We start from the raw sequence: 24177 nt of genomic DNA on the forward strand, positions 1-24177 counted from the left end.
TTACATATTCAATATACTTTTAATTTGCATTACTTACCTTCTCGACGGTTTGCTTCTTCCAAACCTTCACTTCTTATTCTTCTTCTATTATAAGTCACTTCAAAGCCTCCTCTTTGCATAAGCTTATATAATCTATATCACCGTAAATTATGATTTGCATAAGAACTATACTAAATTGAACTAGTATAAAAGATAAGGGAAATTTAGAATTCTTACCTTTTTCTATCTTCTATAATTTAGTCTTCTTCAATTCTAACTTCCCAAAATACTACTCAAAACCTCTATTTTCCTTTAGTTCCACTGTCAAAAGCAATATCTCAAAGAGATAAGAAAATTTCATTACAATAATTAAACTTATTAACTCTGTTGAAATCTAATTGCTTACCTTACTTGGTATCACATTGACAAAACAAGCCTAAATGTTTCCTCAACACTTTTCACTATGGCGCTGCACTCAACCCTTAAGGTCCAATGTGAAAAGAACTTCCAATGTTAAGTGAAAATCCCAAATTCCTTCAGTCGATCTTGCTATAGCCGCTATCACCGAATCTCTCATCCAAAGGATGAGATAGTGAATTATGCGGTTTCACTACAGTTCCACTGATATCTTCAGCCCGTTGGATCCAACTTCTTACTGTACCAAATGCTTCCTCGGTCTTTCTCCTATTTTTGCAACCGAATTCTGCTTTGGCCACATAAATTAACAATGCATGAAGCACTCAATTGAATTCCTTTTTAAGGACTTTCTGTACAACCTACACCGCCTCACACTTCCCTTGCTTACGGAATTTCTTTCTCCAGCAAATAATGATAAATGGAAAAGATGTCCACGGTACACAGAACAAATGGATAGTGGGCCCCATCCAGCCTCTAACCGTTCTCCTCTAAACCAGTCCCATCCAAAAGTTTCAATGACAAGCAACCTTTCAGATTTATTAAGTTTTCTTTCATAATTATCTAACTCAATAATAATATAATTTTATTAATACTAATTTATTTAAACACTGAAATAAATTAATTGACATAAAAGTACCTGTAAGTTCCGTTTATCACATAAGCAGAGCGTACGCAGTACATCCAATAATCCGGACGCATCTCTAGGTGCGGTGTCCGCATCTAATAATTACTCTCTGTCTTTTTTTTTTTGGGACATTTAGGCCATTAAAGGCAAACTCACACACACAACGCATACACATAGACTCGAATCCTGGACCTCTTAGTTGGAAGCCTAAGCTCTCAACCAATAGGCCAAGGAGAGTTGTGTATAATTACTCTGTGTTGTTGCGAGAGAGACACACGTTGGGAGTGGGTATTGTGTTCAACGAGAAGAGAATAATGATAGTAGGTGTTGCCTTCGGTGAGAAGGTAAAAATCAAGAGTGGTGCTCCGCTCGACCATTTTTTTTTTCTTGGAAACCATTCAGCTACTTGTACAAAATAAGAGGAAAAAAAGTGATTTTACAAAGGGATGAGATGGAATATGAAGAGTATTTAACTGTAAATTAAAATAATTAAGAGCAGAATTTAAGTTGCAAAGGGATGCAATGGAATACGAAGAGTATTTAACTGTTAGGTAATTAATATATATTTAAGCATTAAGAAAAAATATAAATGTAAAAAATATTAATTATTCATAATTATATTTGATAAATAAAATGAAGCGGCACAATAATATTTGAATAAATAAAATAAGAAGTCAAAATTTTATAAATATGGAAACTCAAGGGGTTTTATAATAGTAGTATCTCTAGATGAAAATGTTTTGGAGAAACAATATATTTAATGGTATTAATAAGTTTATAAATGATTTGGAAATTTTTTTTTGGAGGAACCGAAAATTAATGAATAGGAACAATCATAAATGAACGATGCAGATTTATTTTAAGTTTAGAAATAAATGTTCACGATTTGCTTTGGGAAGAATCCCAAGTCATATTTATGTAATAGTATATAAAAATATAGTCAAAAAATAAATTAAATATATGAATAAAATGAATGGCTGAATATTTAATTAATATGAAGGAATACTAAGAAGTATTAGAGATTTTAAATTATTACTTCATTTATTTAGGAGATACAAAGAGCGAAATACAAAATTTATTTAATGAAATGTGTGTCAAATATTTATTATATAAAAATACATATATATATTTTTAAATTTATTAAAATGAAATGAAGAACTGAATAATTTTTAAATTAATAAAATGAAAGATCAGAATTTGATGGGGTGGAAACTCAAGCCACACATATAATAGTAGTATAAATTTATGAGTCAAAAGCTTAAGATATATAATTTTGTTAAGAAAAAAATTAAAATTAATATTATAGATAAAAATTTTATATCATACTAATTTTAAGTTAAATAGAAACAATTTAAGATCTATAATAAAATTATGTTCACAATTATTTATAAGAAATTCGGTGTTGAACTTTACAGTCATAGATCGTTTTTGAAAAAAAAATAATGGAACCTATGATCCGTACGTACAAATTTCTTCCAAAACGTCATTGAGCTTTCATTCCTCTGAACTTTCCAAAAATCTTAGGCTCCTTCACAGCCAAGCCATGATCACCTGTAACCCTTCCGCAACTAACGCTCATCATCGACTATCAACACGCGCGTTCTCTGCCATTTGACCTTTTTTTCTTACCAAAAAACGAAGGCTTTCTTATCGATTCCCTTATCGATTCCTGAAGCATCGAGGATAGACGAAGCACCGTTCTCTTGCGAGCTTTCCATTCGCGGTAGGATCAAAACATCGAGAGGAGACACAAGGTCTTTGAACGAAACCCTTGCATTCGTCTCCTGTTTTGGGGAGCAAGGGAAGGTAGAGAGGGTTTCTGGGGATCTAAATTCTTAGTGGGCGAAGATAAGCACGGCAGCAATGTCTTTGGGTTATGCCCAGAAGTTATCTTATAGGGAAGATGTGGGCGTCGTTGGGTTGACTGAGCTTTTCGACCCACCTGCCGTTCTTCAGAGGAAAGTAAGGATTCTCTCTCTATTCGTTACCCCATAGCTTTCTTTGGATTAGGTATATAAAACGCCATTGATTTTAATCTCCTACAGACTATACAATCAATTTTATAAGCAAATGAGGATAGAAAAGTGTGGTGGAATTAATTCCAGTTCATAACATGATGGCACATGTAGTCTCGAGACGAAATGACCCTATGCAGCCATTGCACATTGCTCATTATTCATCCTAAGCCAATATTAACTCTCCTATCAATTCATTGCTGTAACGTTTATAGCTTCCTCCTTCGTAGGTAAAATTGATTTGGAATTGTCATCTCACATATGCAAATGCTTGTATGCATTCAATTAGTATTAACATGGAGTTTGTTTCCACAATATGGCTATCCATAGATTATAGTCCCATAAGCTTTCTATCCATTATAGTTTCGTCATAGAGGGGATCATACTAGAACTGGAAAATTTGCATATTAAAAATTTAGCTTATGATCTTTTATTGGCAAGGCATTGGGCTATATGATAAAGACTCCCTTGATCTTTATCTATTTATCACTAATGGAAAAAGTCCCTGCTATTGTGGTAGTAAAGAAAGTGGCATAAAATTTGCATATTAAAAATTAGATCTTTTATTGGCAAGGCATTAGCCTAAATGATAAAAACTCCCTTGATCTTTAGCTTTTTATCACTAATGGAAAAAGTTGCTGCTATCGTGGTAGTAAAGAAAGTGGCGTGAAATTTTGTCCATGAGGGCCATATAGAAAAATTATTTAAATCTAATAGCTAAGGTAGTTGACATTTAGCATTGAGTTTGGAACGGCGAACAGTGTAAATTTTACTCATGCCAATGATGTTCTATCCTCTGGTCTTAGTCCTTTTGTTCATTATACCTTTGAATTGATAAGTTTTTCATCCTTAGTTTTTTTTTTTTTTCATTCAAATTTTAAATTTTATTCCCATTTTTCATTTCAATATTTTTTTTTGTTTTGTTCTCTTCAACAAAATAATAGTCTAAAGATTTTCGTTTGAGTAGATCTAAAACCAAACACATGGAGTATAGTTTTAGTATGAATAGATCTAGTGGGGGGATTTTGACTTTGAGCGATTAAGTCATTAAAAAGAGTACACATTTTAGATATCTTAGGTCTATTGTTTAAAGTGATACTGAAATAGATGGGGATATTATTAGTAGAATTCAAGTTGTATGGCTGAAGTGGAGGAATGCATTGGGCCTGCTGTGTGATAGAAAAGTCTACCTCAAACTTAAGGGAAATCTTTTAAGATGGCAGTAAGACCTACAATGCTTAATGGCGCAAAATATTGGCCATTAAAAGAGAAGCATAAAATTAAGTGTTGTAGAGATGAGGATGCTTAGATGGATGAGTTGCTTATTCTTAGAGATGGAATGCAAAATGAGTATGTACAGAAAAATGTTAAGAATAGCTCTAGTGGCAGGTAATGTCAAAGAGAGTCGACTTAGATGGTTTGGTCACATAAAACGTCGGCTTTTCGAGGACCCGATTAGGAAATTAGATTTTTTAGATCTGACCTATGTTAATAAAGGTATAGATAGCCCTAAAAAGGCTTGGTTAGAAAGTATTATAAATGCTCTTTTTTATTAGATTTAAATGAGAATTCGACTCTTAATATGACACAATAGAGAAAAATGATTAATGTAACCAACCCGTGTAGTGGGATCAAGGCTTGATGTTGTTGTTGTACTTGTTCTCTTCAATAAATATTTGCTCCTGTGAAACTTATAAGTCAACAAGATGATGAAATGTCCTGTACCACCTCTAATTGTTGAAACTGGTAAGACGTTATGTGCTTTTAGTCGCAATTCATTCAAATCTTTTTAGACTTCTATTACCCTCTTGATAAGGTGATTGGCGTGGCTATCATAACCTTATTTCTCTTGACTTGTTGACCTTTTTAGTCAAACAATAAATGCATTGGCTTTCTGCTTACTTAGACTTGCAATTTAACATATTCTTTTTGTACTTGCGAGCTGCAGATTGAAGAGCTGGCCCTGATAATAAAGAAGGTCAGAAATGTCAATAATCAAAGCTGAAGTTTTTAAATGCTATATTGAAATGAAAGGCATGAGAAATTTAGTATCTACTGTTATTTTGTAACCTTCTTCCTTAAGTTTCCAGAGCAAGCATTTGGTGGCATTTACGGGTGCTGGGATATCAACTGCTTGTGGCATACCAGATTTTCGTGGACCAAAGGGTGTATGGACCCTTCAGGTGAATGCAATGTTGATTTTGTGTTCTACGCCTATTTTCCTTTTTTGGAAACTAAAAAAGAATTCTCTTTAGTTTGAGCTTGAGATTGCACCAAATTGCTAACTGTGTCTCTCTAAACACACTAAGAGGTTCAAATGTCATTGATATTTATCATCTAGTTGTATTTCTTCCTTCTTGCTTTATTTGTTCAAGTTTCAAATGAGACAATTAAAACTTTTGATGATTTAATCATTTACGGATATTACTCTTTTTCTTGTTTGGTGTAATCATCTTATCCATTTTACTATAATTGCTCTTTTTATATGATAGTTTGATAGATAAGCTCCCTATGACAAAGAGAACAAGCCTGAAAAATAACTGTTAGGAAGTAGGGAATATTTTCAACAGCATCATGAAATTCTATTGTTTTCAGTTGTTGAAATAAAAAAAGTTAGTTATTCCCGTTTGTAATGTTTAGCAGTCATTCTTCCTAAGAATAAACACAACTTCGCTTTATTTTAAATGCAATTCTTTTCCAACTTTAATGAAACTTTAAGTAGTTGGTGGCCTACAATCTTGACTTTTATAGCATGTTCTTTTTTGCTAATGAGTATGATTATAAGGGTTAGCATTCTTGCTGCAATCCTTAAGCTGTGATTTATAGCCAATTCTAGAGTCCTAACCAAACCTATTGATAGCATATACTACTATGCCTTGATGCCGTCTCCTATCTAACTAGCAGTAAACTCTCTCCTCATGAATAAAATGTTTGCCCTTGTTGCTCATTATATAACATCTCAATAAAAATTTCCATTTTACTCTTTAGGGAACATATTGATTCATGCATTTTCTGCTTGTATTTCACCAATCAGTGTAGAAAATGGTGTAGCTAAGCTGATGTCCCTCTTTTTGCTATCATTTTTAATTTGTTTGATTGAATCAGAGACCCTCTCCTCATATTATTAGGTCCATGTGTGGGCAAATGAGATAAAAGAATCTTCTTTAGCTACTACAAGGATGCCCTCTATGTTTTTGCTAGGAACTCTTCTCACTTTTGATGGTGGTTTATAGCTTACCCAATTAGTAGACTGTTGCGATGTTGAAGTGGATTGTAACTAAACATGATAGGGCAGGGTTGTTTGGAATCACTACAGAGAGGTTAGGCTCAGCTTTTTAGAATTCACTCAATGAAAGATCTGTTCGACACACTTTTAGGGCTTTTGTAATAGAAAAAATAAACGGAGAAACTCACACTTCAAAGGTCAAATAAATATGTTTGACATCTTTCAACATCTAATAAAAGATACGACACTTGTTAAATCAACAAATAAAATGACATAAAATCAGGAAATGGTTGATGTTTATAAATCTGGATTATTGATGAAAGTAAATCATGACCATTGACAAAAAATAAAATGAAATAAAATAAAATCTAAGTAAAACGAAATCGAGAAGACAAAAAAACCCTAACATTCCATTATATTACCTTGCTTCAACGAAGCCATTTTCTGCAGCTTCGCTTTACTCAGCAGCAGAACTGTGAGTAGTAAATGCACTAAATTTGTAAAAATTCTAAATAACATCTTGTTCTCCATAGCCCACATTGGAAGAATTTGCTTTGCGATGCTCAACCCCTGAGGGTCAATTTTGATGAAGAGGGAGACCTGAAAGAAGGTTAAGTATACTGTATAGTGGGTGCTTGTGCTGGGAAGGATGGATCCCCTTTTTTATCTATTCTCGTAAATAAGATGGACATAGTTGTCTATGGTTTATAGAAAAAATGATGCCTGAGTAAAAAAGTTGCGGCCATTGGACAGAGAAAATATCAGCTTCATTGTAATTGCTATTTTCTTACAGTGTTGGACTTGTTGTTGTTGTTGGAATTGATGTGGGATTGACTTAGCAATCAGTTTTCTAGCTGCTATATGCTGTGATCGAAACACTTTGATATCTTTCTCTGCAAACAATTTTTTTATGAAATATAAATCTTATTTCAGCTGTTAAGGTAGTCATTTGAAATTGCAGAGGGAAGGCAAGGGCGTGCCTGAAGCATCTCTACCTTTTCATCGTGCAATGCCAAGCTTGACACATATGGCATTAGTTGAATTGGAAAGAACTGGCATCTTAAAATTTGTCATTAGCCAGGTAGTTTTTCTGTCTCATTGTTAAGTGAATGACCTATTAGTTTACCTATGCCTCCATATGAAGTTAATAAGGGCTTTCAAGTAGTAAGAATATAGAAAAAGTGCTATTATTGAGAGTCATTTATGTTTTAAAAATCTATTTAGTGATCTCTTCTTTATTTCCCTTAATTGGCCATTTGTTTCCAGTTAAACAAGTATTAGTTTTTTCTTGCATTTACATGTTTAAATTCAAGTTACTTTTTTTGGGGATTAAATTGTACATTACTAGGCTTGGTGTGCTTGCTTCTGGATTTACATGGATGTGACTACAAATGGCTAACATTTTTTAATAAAGGTGATCGTATTGTTGTTTCATGTTCTGTCCTTGTTCTGTCAAACATTTATGTGCTTAAATGTCTATAAGCAATATGCACTTTCAAGCACCATACTTGTTGATTTTCTTTCTTTCATTCCCAAGAATATGCTAGATTGTCTTCGACTTTTTGCAAACAGCTTCCGGACAATAACGTGGATATCAATGACTTGAGTATTAGTAAGTTGGTGCTAGGTTAATTGACCTCTATCAAGGGTTATGGTATGTGCAGTTGTAAACCTAAACCAAATTAAAGGTGTAGGATTTGGATCGCAAGTAGTTGCTATGTTCCAATTATTCTCTGTCCCTTTGCTCTCTGGATGCAGTACACCTTAAGCGCCCATTCCCACCATCTGTAGTGCAAACCACCTTTTCTAAGACATACTGACGAGGTCCATTTTACTCAAACTTGTTCAACCTAAATTGGTGGATTCAAAGAGAACGGAAGGTCTCGGGTCCTTTTTGGTCCAGTTCTCCGTGAGTTTTATTAGATTTAAATGAGGATTTGATTCTTTATAGGACATAATTGCGAAAAAGGATTTATATATCTGTCCCCACGCAGTTGGATAAAGACTTGATGTTGTTGTTCTCGCTTAGATACCTTGTTTTCCTGGCCTTGCATTGTGCTATCTGTTACTCTATGTAATAGAATTCGCAGTTATCTAGTTGTTACTGCTGTTTTTATGATGTGCAACTTAGACATTCAATATATTGGTAAAGAAACTTGTTGTTTAGAGGCTCTGAAAAAAAGATCTGAAGTATTATCCATGCGGGCAACTCTAGGCTTAATTGCTTGTTGCATGTTAGATGTTTTGTCTAAAAACCCTTGGTGTAGCTCTATTTTACATTAAAAATAATATAAAAATGCTATAACAACAAAAGTTATGTAACCAGCATAAAGGGCTATAAATACGGTGAAAAGAATGCATAAATATATACATGATCAATTTTGTTGTTGGGCAATTTGGTTTCTGCGTCACATTTTCCATTTGTATGATTTCAAATAATTTCAAAATGCATCTCGGCAGAAGTTTGTCTAGTCAATAAAATTAGTTAAAGTTAAACTATATATGTTGGAAAGAATGCCTGATGCTGCTCTAGGTATGTTGTGTATTCTGGGTGTTATATGGTATTCCAAACCTAGCGTGTCCTATTATAGCTAAAGATTATGTTAAAATTGTTTGCTACTTAAAAGAACAACACATAAATTGTTTTCTACGTTTCTTAGATAACTTTGTGAGGGCAGGAGTATTACAATAAACTAATGTAATGGGTGTGGGCAATGAAGTGTCTGCAACGTATTTGATTTAAAATTAGACTATTGGATCTTAATTTTCTTTTCTTTAGTAGAAAAAGAAATGAAAAGCACACTCTACTCTTCCATAATTGTTATTAACTTTGATGAGTTCTTTTGGTTCTCTTGTTTTGTTGCTAAATATTGGCTTAGCCTGTTATTCTATGTATGTTTTGTTTTTTTGGACTATGTTATTCTAAAATTAATGGAGGCTTGGAGCTGAATTTAATTGGTAGGTTGTTCTAGTCTTTTGATCTTAGATAAAATTGTATTCTCCAGAATATTGACAGTCTTCACCTTCGATCTGGAATACCAAGAGAGAAACTTGCAGAGCTACATGGGAATTCATTCAGTGAACTTTGCCCTTCATGTGGAGCTGAGTATGTTTTCATTTTGTTTTCTCATTTTTTTTTTGGCTATGTTATAGTTAATGATGACATCTCATTCATCAACGGCTTCTATGATGTCTTTTGCATTTTGTTCGACATATGTTGAACAGAAAATGCTTCCGATGCCCTCTCCTTAGCGTAGTGCATGAGAATCATACCTAACAATACTTTTATTCACAAATAGCATGCACCACCATGGTACCTTCAAATACCATTTGTTAGCGTATTAGTAACTGCTACTAAGAGGCATGAAATAGTGTTGATTTTTTATGTAATCCTACTATAACTAGAAGCTCCTTGATAATTCTTAACACTAGTCATTATTCCATTATGTTTTTTTTTTTTTAATAATTTCTTTGCATCTTTGACATAAGTTTTTTTATCTATAATCCCAATAAATCAATTGTTATGTTACTCAATCATATTTCCTTTTCAGATTATGAAGGTTACATTAAGATTTGTTCATTACACTCTAAAGTTTTTCATTAACCAAGAAAAATTACCTTTATAGATCTTTCCCTCATAAAATGAAATTAATATTTAGATATTTAAATAAATTTTCTGAGCTCATGTTCTATTTTATTATGTGAATTTCTAAATTCAAATATTATCATTCAAATATTAACCATATAACTGAGAATATTCCTCAATAAAATTTTTTATTAAATTGTCATAATTATAGCCTTAGTTGGTTATTTTATCTTTGAAACTACTGAATATTAATATATTATCAAACATTGAAAGTTCTTATACATTTATTTTTTTTAATGCAGTGAAAATTGAAGTGTTTTTAATAAAGATTAGATTGTCAAATTATGTGGTATTTACATGTTTGGGGAAGCAGAGGGTGATATATTGTTTGGTAGTGCTTGAATCTTGCTGAACTAGTCAATAGACAATAGATGGTTAAAAAAAGGTGATTAAGTAGGAGAGATGCAAATCTAACTTCATTCTTTGGTATTAGGAGCTGCAGATAGTGAGATACAGGAATTCGAGGAGGGAGTTTTTCAGCTCTTGACAAAACTTGGAGATCTAGGCTCCTACGTTTCAAATTTGATGTTTTTTTGGGGTGGGGTTGTGTGAAGGGAAAGAGGTTATTTGCTTGAAAAAGAAATGGAGAGGAATAAGGGAGAAAACTTTTAAAAGAAGAGGAAGAAATAGAGGAACATAATGAGAGGGAGTCTTAGTTGACGGGGCCTTAGGCAACCAGTAATTATCTCTTGTGGACATTCTTGTTCTAGTTCTCTTTGTAAATTTTTTTTTTAATTATTGGCAATTTTGATTATATCTAACTTTTGTAGCTTTTAAGTCTAATGTAATCTTATTCATTTACAAAGGTATCTGCGTGATTTTGAGGTAGAGACCATTGGAATGAAATTGACGCCAAGACGGTGTTCCGATGTAAAATGTGGAGCAAGGCTTAGGGACACGGTTCTTGATTGGGGGGTAAGATGTTCTAACGTTATGATTTCAGGATCGTTGGTAGCCATTTCTTGAAGAATATATTTTGCCTTGATAATGATTTTATTAGATAACATTTTTATGTATTTGTTGTTGTTCTGTTCACTATTTTTAACTTATTTATGAGCTAAGTGTTTTTTTGCACATGTTGCATATTACCTAATAATTAAATGTTTTCATTTGCTTTTAATGTGAAAAAAATGCACATTATATAAACTTTATCTTTAATTAGTTTGTTTTTCATTTGTGAGGGTTTAAAAAAGCACAGAGTATTGCTTAAAAGAGGATTGCGTAATAGAATAATTTAAAAAGTTGTGCATGACCCTTTAGTGGGGATGTGTTTTTCATCATCCCCTCTCACAAACATGCACATAAACCACAATTAACTCATAAAAAGCATTAAACTTGTTCTAGATTATAGGCTATATAAACTTCAAAAGAAAATCAAATAAATATTATTCATTGATTGTTCAAGAAAAGTCAACATCTTGAGAGGGAGTTGAAAGTAAACTTGAATTATGGAGGTCAACATTAGAGACTAAAGGTTTTCGCTTGAGTAGATCTAAAACGGAATATATGGAGTGTAATAGACCTAGTGAGGGGATTGTGACTTTGGGCGATCAAGACATTAATAAGATTACACATTTTAGATATCTTGGATCTATTGTTCAGAGTAATTTAAGAAAATGTACTCTCAAGATTCTCATCACAATGAGAAAGCTCAAGAGAAAATGGATTTTTCTTGAACAATCAACAACAACGACAACAACAACAACAAGCCTTTATCCCACTATGTGGGGTCGGCTACATGAATCCTTTTTCTCCATTGTGTCCTATTAAAGGTCAAATTATCGTTTAAATCTAATAAAGAAAGGTCATTCCTAATATTTTATAACCAAGTCTTCTTAGGTCTGCCTCTAACTTTCTTAATATAAGTAAAATCTAATACCTCTACTCTCCTAACCGGGTCATTAGAAGGCCGCCGTTTTATGTGACCAAACGATCTAAGGCGACTCTCTAATCTTATCTTCTACTGGAACTAGTTCTATAAGATGGTAGTGAGGCCTGCAATGATTTATGGTGTTGAATGTTGGCCATTAAAAGAGAAGCATAATACCTTTTCACGTATATGCTCATTTCGTATCCTATCTCTAAGGGTAAAGCCACTCATCCACCTGAGCATCCTCATTTCTGCCACACTTTTAATGAGCATATACGTGAAAAGGATATATTAGGCAATTCAGATCTGGAGAGGAAAAAAATAATGTACATCATGTCAAGAGAAGGTGATGCAATGTTGGGTTATTTGAGAAAATGCATTGTCAAGAAATAAATAATAGTTTTATGAAACAAGAATGCATTCTATTTAAATGTGCTCCGTAGAGTACTTAATGTTTTAAATTTTGCAGAAGTTAGAGATTTAAGGGATGAAATAGTAAGAATTATTTAGGGTTAGGGTTATGCATGCTTATTGTTTCTCTTGGAGTTCTCTTTGTGATTTTGGGCTCTAGATTCATCATTATCTAGAGATTGGGAGAGAACGATCCTCCTCTCGAATTGAGGATTAATTGTATCTTTGCTTGTTCTTGCTTTTGGTTTGATTCCTATACTACAATCTACTATTTTTTTATTGTTTTCATCGGAGATCTTGAGGTATTCTCGCTGTTTCCACCAATTATTATTAGGTTTGCTTGCGAGCTCATGTATTTCCCATTAGGGTTACTTGAGAACTCAAGTATTTCCTATCAGCTACTTAGTACAATATAGAATCTAAATATGCAGTTGAACATAATATGTGAATATATGAATACCATTCAATGACAATATGAAGGATCATTTGCATTGAGAGAATAAGTCAATGTAAAATATTTGTGATAATAATATTGTAGCAAATAACATTATCTTATGCATATAAAAAAGCTGGAAGCATAAATATCTTAATTAAATGCATTAGATTCAGGAGAAATGAAATATTACTTCAATTTAAAATTAGGTCACCCGCATTAAAATTACGTGGATTTTGAGCTTAAACTTTAGCGTCACTTTTAGAAATTCCATCTCAGCATGGGTCAATCAATGTGCTTAAGTTCATCAACTCCAACATTAGTCAAATTTATATCAACTCACTCGCATTAAGAATAATTCTTAAAATATTATGATAAATCTCTTAAGTCCTTTCCTAGTTCTTTTTAAAGCAAAAAAATTATTATCAATCAATGAAAAGAGTACAAGCTGAAGTAATTGCATAAATTGCTAAATAAAAGAGCTACAAATAAAACAAATCATTAAGGCTTACAAAAGTTGTATTGATGCATGGTCATCTGTTAGATGATAAGTATCTCTAAAGTCCTTATTAAAAACATCTAACGCTAAGTCTAATATATTTTGGAGAGCGACTGTATTTTTTTACCCTTTTTGCTGCTTTTGGTGTATGGAATTTGAAATTTTTTATCTTCCAGTTTTCTTGTGCTAGAATGCCTAGCATCAAATGCAGCTAACTAAGTGTTTGGATCATTAATATACCCAACAACAGGATGATCATTAGGAGAAAATCTCTAAAATCACTTCCGTCAAGCTAACATCTGAGGAAGGGATGAATCCAAACATGGTCTAAAGATAATTAAAAGATGTGTTTAAATTAGATAAGGATTCAGAAATAGTCAGAACTACCACCATAATGTTAAAATGTTGATTTTTATTAATTAAATTCTACCTACTATTACAATTAGTAGAAGATTTCTGCAGTTATGGATGTATCTTATTAAAGGATCAAGAGAAGTTGTGACAAAAAAAAATAAAAAAAAAATAATAAGAAGGGATGCCTTCATATTATACATTTTACCAGTGGACATGTCATGCCCCAGGTCGGCATGGGGTGAACAGAGAAAATGCTACCATACTCTTAACTATTATAATTATGATCTCTAACTTCTGCAAAATTTAAAACATTAAGTACTCTACGGAGCACATTTAACATTTTGTAACACGGAAGCATATTTCAATCACTAATTATCCATACAACTACATAACCACTAAAACAATTCATGATACTATGCATATCATCAAAATTAATATGAATTATGAATGTTCATATCTGCTAAAACTCTATCATACAACAAAACTGTATATCAAAAAAATGTACACCCAAAATATTAAAATCCGTCCTAATTGGATTCTACTTTGTCAATTATTTTACCAAAAATAATAACAAATATAAAGGGATGAGTAAAACTCAATAAGACATCCAAATTTAAAGACAAGAAGTAATTAATGTAATAAATGTTACTTATACTCATAGCTAATTACATATGTTACCTACAGTACTCGCATAAGAGATATCTTAACTAACATCTGATGACTTCATAAGCAATTTATCTAATTAAAACAACTTTAGAGAAGCATTCAAGTGTTAGGCATTAATCATATTTTGTAAATTATTTACAATTTTTTCCTAAACTTTTTTTGTTGATTTCATATATCTTATACACCTCATCTTTTTGGCTTTAGAATGTATCATGTATATGCAACGTGCAAATGCAACAAAAAGTGTGAAAGTGCATTATGCAAACTCTCAAAAAAACATATATGTCAATTTAAAGAAAAGTTAAATATAGGCATGTACTCTGATCAAACATATAAAACTCTTAAATTTGATAATGTTGTGTTGATTAAAAATAAAAAATAAATTTAAACCTTATTTAGGTAAATAATATAAATTTCAAACAATGCGCTGTAAATCCTATTCTTATAAATGAACATTTGATTGCAAAATCCATGAAATATTTGGTTATAAGTTTGCATTAGGCCTTCAATTCTTTTTGCAAAGAAAATTCATAGAAAAATGTAAATGCTCAAGTTGACCACTCATACAATAGCCTAGAAAGTTAATATTCGAATTGAAAATATGTTAGCAAGCGGGCTGAGCTAACAATATTCAAATAATAAAATGGAAATAATCAAATACCTCAATGATGGTAGCGTTGACAGAAAATATCAACCATAGAGGTCTTTACTTTCAAATGCCCTCAAATCACAATGCAGATCATTTTAAGCCTACATCTAGGAAAAATATGAAAATTAAAAATATTTGCAAGATTCAAAATATTTCAAGTGAAGTCTACTAGTCATAAGCTTAAAGTAAAATTTAGTTACTCGCTACAACAGTTTGTTGAGGGTTATAAATTTGATAATGATCTTAGCTTACAAAGACAAAATGCCTTGTCGAGCATATCGTTGTGATTCATTTGCAAATGATCTTTTGCAGTTAGGGTGTGATAAGTGCCTTGTAATCAATGGTTTGCTGATAGATGACACAATAAGTAAACGGTTATGATTGGGGCTCCCTGATTGGGTGATTTTACTTTAAAATGGTTTCATCAAATTATAATTACGGTCAGAGCCTACAAGCTCTCCAACTGCCAAAGACACCTTAGCAATGAATCATAAAGTGACTTGATAACTCTTGTTGTCACTATAGTCAATGTGCATTCTCAATATACATTTTGCTATAAAATGCAAAACTCAATTTATGTTTTAATAGATGCCATAATGGAGCATAATGTGATTTATGTTGTAGAAAGGGTTATAAAATGCACCGCAATGATTGTGATGGTGGGGTCCGATACAATTTTCATTCTTGATGATACTTCTTATCATCAACATAGCTAGTGTGCATTGTGCATGACAAATGGTTGTGCTAGGCTTGGTGGTTTTGGGATTATATTGAAAGAGAGGTTTTGGAAAGGGTTTGTGTTGCATCTTCTAGTGGAATACAAGTCCTGCATTGATTTTTCTCACGATTTTCCCTGGTTTATGCTGATTACCTGCTGTAGACAGCAGATTTTTGCTGTTTTTCCTGCTACAAACAGCCATTTCACTGCTGTTTGCATATCGATTTGGGTTAGGATTGCTTGCGAACTCAAGTATCACCTTAGGGTTACTTGCGAACACAAGTATTTCCTATCAGTTTGCATGAGTGGAGGGATGCCAATTATGGGAAGTGCAAGCAGTGGTCTACATTGGAGATAGAAGGGAAAGGGAAGCTTGAGAGAGATGGAGCTTGAGATGGACTTGTTTTTGATCGAGTGCTAGTATGGGTGCGGGATGCAAACACTGATGGGGGCTCAAGTCGATTGCCTCAATGTGGAGGGGAGCCGGAAGAGTGGTAGCTAAGTGAGGTCAAATGGTTGCTTTCCACAAAGAAAACAGGATACATGTATGGGATTATGTTTTTGGAGTTACTAGGTGATTCCATAGGAGAGAGTGGGTCATGCCTATGAGGTGCAGAAGGCAGAGCAAGGGTGAAGATTGGTGTTTTCTTGGAAGGAGAACACTGGAGAAGGAGGTGTTGGGGTTTTTGATGGACTTGCGATTGCAAGATTAAGATATTGGTTCGTGCGTATTGTGTATGTGATGAGAAGATTGAAGATGGAGAAAGAGCAAATGGGTGAGTGGGACGTGTGGTTTTTGAATGTGGAGAACATGGGTGCTGTTGCAATTAGGCCATCTCAATAAGGGGGCTTATGTGAGTTTGACATTTAGGGTTATGGGTGGATTCTTATTTTTTATTTTGGTAAGCTCTCATTATTATAATGGTTTTTTAAGATACTTATTTCTTCCTTTTTCAAGCAAGCACTCTGAAGTCTTGATTGCTATCGAATTCAATTTTCCTGTCTAGTTACTTTCATGTTGATTCTATGTCAAGGAATTGGTATGATTTTCTGATGCCTTTGTGATGTGAATACTGGATGACCTATTGAAAAGCTTTTTAAATATTTGGAGCTAACTCAAGTTTTAGCAGTACTAGGACTACTTTGTAGGGTCAATATTTGGAGCAAACTCAAGTTTAGCAGTACTAGGACTACTTTATAGGTTCTGATTTTTGTATCAATATGGACTGAATATATATATATTTTTTTCCTTTTTTTTAATTAATTTGAACTTAAAGGACATTTGCACCCAATTTCCGAAGATAAAATAGGAACATCAACATTTGCATGCACTAAATGTAACCCACAGATATATGTCCTTCAAGACATGAATTTATAAGTGCCGTAACCTTGTGGCATTTTTAGCATCATGAAAGGAGAGCTTATTATTGAAGTGGCAAACATTAGATTATATTTCAATTAATGTAGTAGAAATGGGAGCATTTAATAATTTGCATTAAGCTCTATGATCCAAAAGCTAAGACATTTCTTGATTGGGTTCTTTAAATATGTTCAATAATCACGATTGTTTTTTCCAACCTTTTTTCTTTTTAGAGGATTATTTCGAAGATAAATATGTTATTTGTTTATTGAGTCTTTCTTTCTTGAGTTTGTAACATGTATTAAAACATATCTTGCAGGATGCTTTGCCAGTAAAAGAGATGAATCCTGCGGAGCAGCACTGTAAAATGGCTGATGTTGTGTTATGTCTGGGGACTAGGTAAGTGGTAACATACAATAAAACATGCAATAATGAAATCATAACTTTTGGTTGCCTAAATTCTTCTCATTCATCTGTGAAATTCAATATTTGCTTAAATCTAACTATATTATATCTTGATAGATTGTTTTACCCCTGGATAATAAAGAAACTATACCTAGTGTATGAGGCTTCCTATTAATGAGAAGTCTAGGGTGAGTTGATGAGGCTTCCCTTCAATGCCGAGTTTGGGGGAGTTGATGTTGACCTATTGTATATAAAATAAAAAGGGAAAAATTCCCATACCTCAACCCCCTCCTTTCATTCCGTCGAACCCATGCCCGCTCCGTACGCGAGCATGTCACCCACTCACCCTTGCCCACTGAAATCGACATCATCTCCTTTCCTACACAATCTCATGCTACCCTCTCATTCTCTTCTTCTCCTCTTTGTTTCCAACCCAGATTATCGATACTCTTGACGGCAAAGGAGGAAGTTGCGACTTGGAGTTCATTACATAAGGCCTCAGTAGGATCTGTTGTGCATGAAAGAGGTGAGGAAACCGCACACTCTTACTAAAGAATGCATTGATGAATCCAATGGCTTGTAAAGGGAGAGAAATTATTGAAGGAGATGAAGAGTAATTCTTTCGTAAGAACGAAAACTTAGTAAATATATCAACATTGAACTTGCCTCCATGTGCAACTCCATGGATCCTCGTCTTAGAGAATTTATTAACTACCTATCATGTACTTTTCTTGCTTCGATCTTTACTTGATCCCTATTGGGGCTTATGTTTCTTAAATTATAAAAAAGGGGAAGAAAGGGTGTCGATAAGCATGGGTTAAGGAAGTCTTCAAGTAAAACATCAAACTCGCATTATGGGACCCACTATGTACAACAACATTTCTTTATTATCTATAGCGGACCTTGGTGGTGTAGCAAAGACACTCTCTTGCAGCATTTCTATGAAAATGAAATGACAAAGGAATTTTATATTAAACTGTGGGCTTATTTTTCCTATAGCTTTAATGTGAAGTGAATCATTATTTGCATATGAGAAGTGGGATAAAAATGAATGGGTGAATGTACTTGCCTCATCCCATTGTTGTAGTTATCTTGCATGCAAAAATATAAAAAAATGCAGCATTTGAAAATCTTCAAAAATCATGAGTGCGATGCATTCATAGAGCAAAACTTGTGTGCACTTTACTTAGCACAACAATGAGAACTCATAGGTGATGTTTGCGATGCCACGGGTAAGCCTTGTGCTCTCTTTTCTTTGCATGATGGAGAAATTCAATTATGAGTACCTTTGCACATTTTTTTAATGTTGTGGGGAAACATTGTAAGTTTTAAGCATATACACGAAGATTTGCCCACTTTTCTTCGCATAGTGAGATAGAAGATCTAATGCAACCTATGATTTCTAAGCCTAGTAGGAGAACACTATGTATGCACATAATTACTTCATTTTAAAATAACTTAAACAAACACAACAATAAAACAAGACAAAACACCACTTATAATAGAACGAACAACACACAGCTTACAAACACAAAACAAACACAACCTTAGAACACAACAACACCTTACAACTTACAAGACACAACACCAGTTTCAACTTGTAAAAAAACAACACAACTTACGATTAATCATAGTTTCAAGAAGAAAAATACAAGTGGAATGAGAACCGTGAAGAGAAGAATAGATAGAAGTCCAAGATGAAATATAAGAAGGAAGGTAGAAGAGGATAACTCGCAAGCTATGACAAACCTGCAGGTTTTACATTCCAAATATTCATCACATATCACTCTCTCTTTTTCCTTAAAGAAATCAACCACCTAAATTTGCCACCGAAACAACCAATAAAAGCCTTTCAAAATAGCCACAAAACTCTTCCATATCAGCCAATTTAGTAGAAAATAAAGCATCCAGCATAGGTTTCAGCAAATGGGGAAATCGAGCAGACACAAGCCCACAACAGGGAAAACTAGTAGCCAGTAGTAAAGGCAACATGGAAACCAAAGGGGGTAGCTGGGGAAACGAAGAGCCAAGAGGGAAAATTGAAGTCCAACATGGGGAAGACCAACATCCAACATGGGAAAACCAAACAACCACTTAGGGAAGACCAAATAATAGCAGGAATACGAGAAGACCATAAAAGGGAGGGAAAACGAGTAGCCAACAGTAAAGGCAACATGGTAGCTGGGGAAACGAAGAGCCAGGAGGGAAAATTGAAGCCCAACATGAGGAAGACCAACATCCAACATGGGAAGACCAAACAACCACTTAGGGAAGACCAAATAATAGCATAAATACGAGAAGACATCATAAAAGGGAAATGACAGTAGGAAAATTCAGCAAACAACAAGGAAATTCAGCAAATAGAAGGGAAAACTGAGAAGTCACATGAGAAAGATAGCTAGAAACACAAGCGGAAAATTAAGAAAAGATAAAATAGCTAGCATTTACTGCATCAAGATCCACTCAACGTTGTGTCTTACAACATTGATTTTGCACACCTTTTTTGACATGGTGGGAAGGTTCAACACTCTCGAAGATGCCTTTTATGTGGGGAAGATATTGGGGTTGCCGAAATTAATAGCGAATCTGACTTGCACTGAACTTAAAAAGAACAAAACAAAAGAAGATGCTTGACTGTATATGCTACATGACTGTCAATTGAACAAATGTAAATTGCAAAACAAAGATAAAAAAAGAAAATTCAGAAATAAATTTTTTTTGGCACTACTAAATACTGAATGAACCATAAGGAATTTGTAATGAATTCAACGCCTCACCAACGATTGCGAATAGAACCTCCCTTCACACTTCTACTCTTAGAACCGTGGATTTGAGTTCAATGAATCAAATGAGAATGAGCTATGGGACTCTCTAATTTATAGATAGAAGAATGGTTCCATGTGGCGCATATTTAATTAAAATCCAACTATATGAGATGACAAAAAGGATGATATGAAACACATGTTGGATTCCTACTCACCTTCCTTGCAGTCGGATCTGCAACACATACATAAGTAGACATATGAGAAATAGTGAATTTAAAATACAGATTCACGAGCACGCGAACAATTGTCACATTAGACCCTTACACATTTCAAACAAGTGTGGTCATTGGAATGGTTTTCAAATCAGATAAATGGTCAAACCTATTACTCATCACGATTGCACAAATGTTCTAAATGCCTCGCACATTAATTGCTAAAAAATGAGGCTCATACGCATCCCTCTAATAGGCACTATGCTTTTTTGATGAACAATGCACCTTGTGAACGAATAATTTTTAAAAGAAACAGAGTAATGCACTATTGTCCACGCGTCCCCTTAATATATATTGCAAATGCATCGAAAATGTGCAAATACACTTTCTTAAGTGCACAAAAGAGCATCTAAATATATCAATGGACGTGACAATGCATTGTGTAAGCACATTAAAGATCATGCAAGCATACAAGTGTATCACGTGAAAATATGTGCATGTATATTGTTAATGTGTATTAAGAAATATATAGATATAATATGTGAATGTGTTGTGAAACGTGCAAGTATACCATATCATGCATTAAAACCCATGCGCGGTACATCAAATCATAAAATGTCGGCTTTTCGATGACCCGGTTAGGAAAGTAGATGTTTATATTTGACTTATGTTAAGAAAGTTAGAGGTAGACTTAAAAAGATTTGGTTAGAAAATAATATAAATGATCTTTCTTTATTAGATTTAGATGAGAATTTAACTTTTAACATAACACAATAGAGAAAAATGATTCATGTAGTCGACCCCACTTAGTGGGATAAAGGCTTGTTGTTGTTGTTATTGTGCTTTTATGAACAATGCACCTTTTGAACAAACAATTTTTTAAAGAGAGAGAAATGCACTATTGTGCATCATGAAGGCCACAATCATTTTAACAAAGTACACATTGTGCGTCAAATCACCAAAATAAACATTGTCCACATGTCCCCTAAAAATACATTGCAAATGTATAAAAAATGTGCAAATAAACTTCCTAAGTGCACAGAAAAGCATCTAAATATATCAATGGACGTGCCAACGCATTGTGTAAGCACATTGAAGATCATACAAGCATACAAGTGTATCATGTGAAAATACGTGCATGTACATTGTTAATGTGTATTAAGAAATTTATAGATACAATATGCGAATGTGTTGTGAAACGTGCAAGTATACCATATCATACATTAAAAATCATGCGCAATACATCAAATCATAGTAATCATTTTACCCGCATGTGCTTTGACCAATGCATTAAAACTCTTAACACTAATGTCCAAGAATCTTATATGGGTTAAAAGTGAAATAAAATTAACAACATGTCTCCCATTTTAAAAACCGTGTGATCGCTCTTCTATTTAAACAAATTTACATCTCTTTTGAAATCCAAACTTTTTCGCATTTGCTTCTACCAAATATACCAAACTCTTAAACTCAAGGTCCGAGAATACTATGCGGGTTAAAATGAAATGAATTCAAATTTAATTCACCTTACAAAACGTGTAAATATTATGAAATTATATAATTATTTCAAAAAATTCAAACTTTCTTTTAAATTTTGAATGTCAAAGTATCAATGTTATACACGCTCTTTAGCAGGCTGCTCTGTCTCTTGGAAAGAGTCGTAAGTACTACATTTTGAGTTTGATACTCCTCCTTACAAGGATTGGAGTTGACAATACTTAAACCTCATGAGAGATATTAGAGTAGTAAGCTTTAAAATGCACCCCAAGTCTTGTTATCACAAGTGAACATACAACTATAAAATCGACGATGATATTTGATTTTATGTTCATATTAAGGCTTCAATGCCTTTTATAAAGAAACTTTAGTCCAAAATACAAACTCTTGAATTCAATGCTTGTATGGCAACTCATGAAGTTGATGCTTAAATTCGATGTTAAGATTCAAATAACAAAATAAAATATTCAAACACCTTGATGTTGGCCGTGTTGAAAATGAATCTCAACCGAAGTAGACTGTATCTTTTGAAATGCTCCTAAATCCCAATGTAAATTATTTTGGAGCTTTGTCCAGATAAAACTATAAAAATTCAAAAAAATTAATAAAATAAGAAAATATTTCAAAGATAAATCTACCACCATATTACGTAATGCAAAGTTCATACACTTTTCGCAATTGTTTGTAGAGGGTGATAGTTTGAGAATAACTTTAGCTTATAAAGAGCCAATGTCTAGGTGTCCTCCCAAACTATTTGTTTTAAGCATAAGGTGGCAAATTTCAATCCTAAATCAATTTCCTGCCACCATATGTTAGCCACTTAATACCTATCTAACAACTAATCTTGATTGAAAGTTCTCTTATTATTGGGAGGGTTGATTGACCATGTTGGTTTGCTCCTATGGAAAACTTAGAACTAAATCATAAAGTTCTCGCAAAGGCAAAATCTTTGGGAAGTGTCTAAAAATTTAACCTGGAACACATCTATACTTTCCCAACGAGAGATCAGGACATGATTTTCGGAGGCCGTAGTTGACAGGGACAACCTTTTGCTGCATTGCAGAAATACTATTTTCATAGTTTGAACCATTGATTTCTATTGTCAAAGTGGAGGCAGCTTAAACCCTTGCTCCTCCTAGTCCTCTACAAGGGCTCACAAGAATTAAGTGGGGCCTATTTCTTTTGCATGAGGTCCACAATAATGCAGTATTTAAGAGTATGGGGTACTGAGTTATGTAGTGTTAGGATGCATCATGGAAGTTTTTTAAATGATTGACTTGAACATGCTCTTTACTTCTATATTATGATAAAGGCAACTTTATCCGCACTCCACTTATACTTTTGAGAATAGCCTAATTCTTATATCAGTTGGTATGCATTTTAAAAGTCATTTATTCTTGGACATGAACAAGAGATTAGAGGAAATTGAATTTAGCTTTTTTGGCCCTTTTAACAAAACTTGCTCCAGCTCCATGGCCGGATAAATTTGCAAGCTTGTAACTAAATTTTATTTTAAAACACATCACTTACAATAATTTTGTAACACTATATAACTACATGCAAATTGGAAGTTGTGTCCTCATTGGCTCATCATGACTCAGGACAAGGCCATATTTCTAGGTGTTGCGCAAAATCATGAACTTCATGTGGATTTCATTTTGTGAAAATGAAGATCTAAAATATATAACTTTATCATGGTTATTATTATTATTCAATTTGAAAATGTTGCAGTACGCATGCCTTTGAGATAACCTTTTTATGATCATTTTTTGTGTTCCTTGGCCTACTTTATGTAGTTTGCAGATAACTCCAGCATGCAACCTGCCACTAAAATCCCTCAACGGTGGAGGAAAAATTGTCATTGTGAATCTTCAGGTTTGTTCTTGTTCGAGACATTTCTTCAAAACAGCATGATGTGTATTTGAGGCCATAATAATGCAATGCAGAAGCACCAAGTCTTGTGTCTTTGAATCAATTCGATGGCTACCTGTGGTTAGGTGGGGAGGGTTTGCAATAAACTTTTGCACCATGTTGAATTGTTGATTAGTAATTATGATTTTGTCTTTGACTCGGTTTTAAATGTTTTAGAAGAGGTATTCCTAAGTTTTGAGCTTGAAATATGAAAATCAAATTGCATCTAAGTGCCAAGAAAATGGGCATTATTGTTCATTCCATTCCTCTACACATTTCTCATTCTTTTAAAGAGGATCTTAATATACAAAGGTAGTTCGCTATTGATTTTTCTGTGGTATTTCTTTTTATGGGTCATAAGTTGTAATTTGAACTATTTGAAGAATTAGATTACAGTTAGACAATAACCTGATAGGAAGTGTTTATAAATATTTTTTTGTTGAAATTTTAATTTCAGCACTCTCAAACTCAACACCCACAAGACTAACTAATAGGAAAACCTAAAGATTTTTTTTTAAT

The 24177-nt window shown here is 33.4% G+C and overlaps 1 protein-coding gene across 3 annotated transcripts in view; it reads left to right on the top strand.

Moving 5' to 3' along the window:
• The first annotated feature begins 2460 nt into the window (after positions 1–2460).
• LOC110114495 (NAD-dependent protein deacetylase SRT1) overlaps positions 2461–24177 on the top strand; it is a 30745-nt gene continuing 9028 nt past the window's right edge. For 2 of the 3 annotated variants that reach the window (XM_020847395.2, XM_020847397.2), the window contains exons 1-8: positions 2461–2983; positions 4985–5014; positions 5127–5219; positions 7224–7343; positions 9268–9368; positions 10715–10823; positions 17188–17267; positions 23544–23622. In XM_020847395.2, coding sequence (XP_020703054.1) covers positions 2885–2983; positions 4985–5014; positions 5127–5219; positions 7224–7343; positions 9268–9368; positions 10715–10823; positions 17188–17267; positions 23544–23622 — 711 coding nt within the window. In that variant the 5' untranslated portion in view covers positions 2461–2884. The remainder of the gene's footprint in view (positions 2984–4984; positions 5015–5126; positions 5220–7223; positions 7344–9267; positions 9369–10714; positions 10824–17187; positions 17268–23543; positions 23623–24177) is intronic. The other variant, XM_020847396.2, reaches the window with a different exon arrangement.

The sequence above is a fragment of the Dendrobium catenatum genome, unplaced genomic scaffold (assembly GCF_001605985.2).
Source record: "Dendrobium catenatum unplaced genomic scaffold, ASM160598v2 fragScaff_scaffold_1608, whole genome shotgun sequence".
NCBI classification, from domain to species: domain Eukaryota; kingdom Viridiplantae; phylum Streptophyta; class Magnoliopsida; order Asparagales; family Orchidaceae; genus Dendrobium; species Dendrobium catenatum.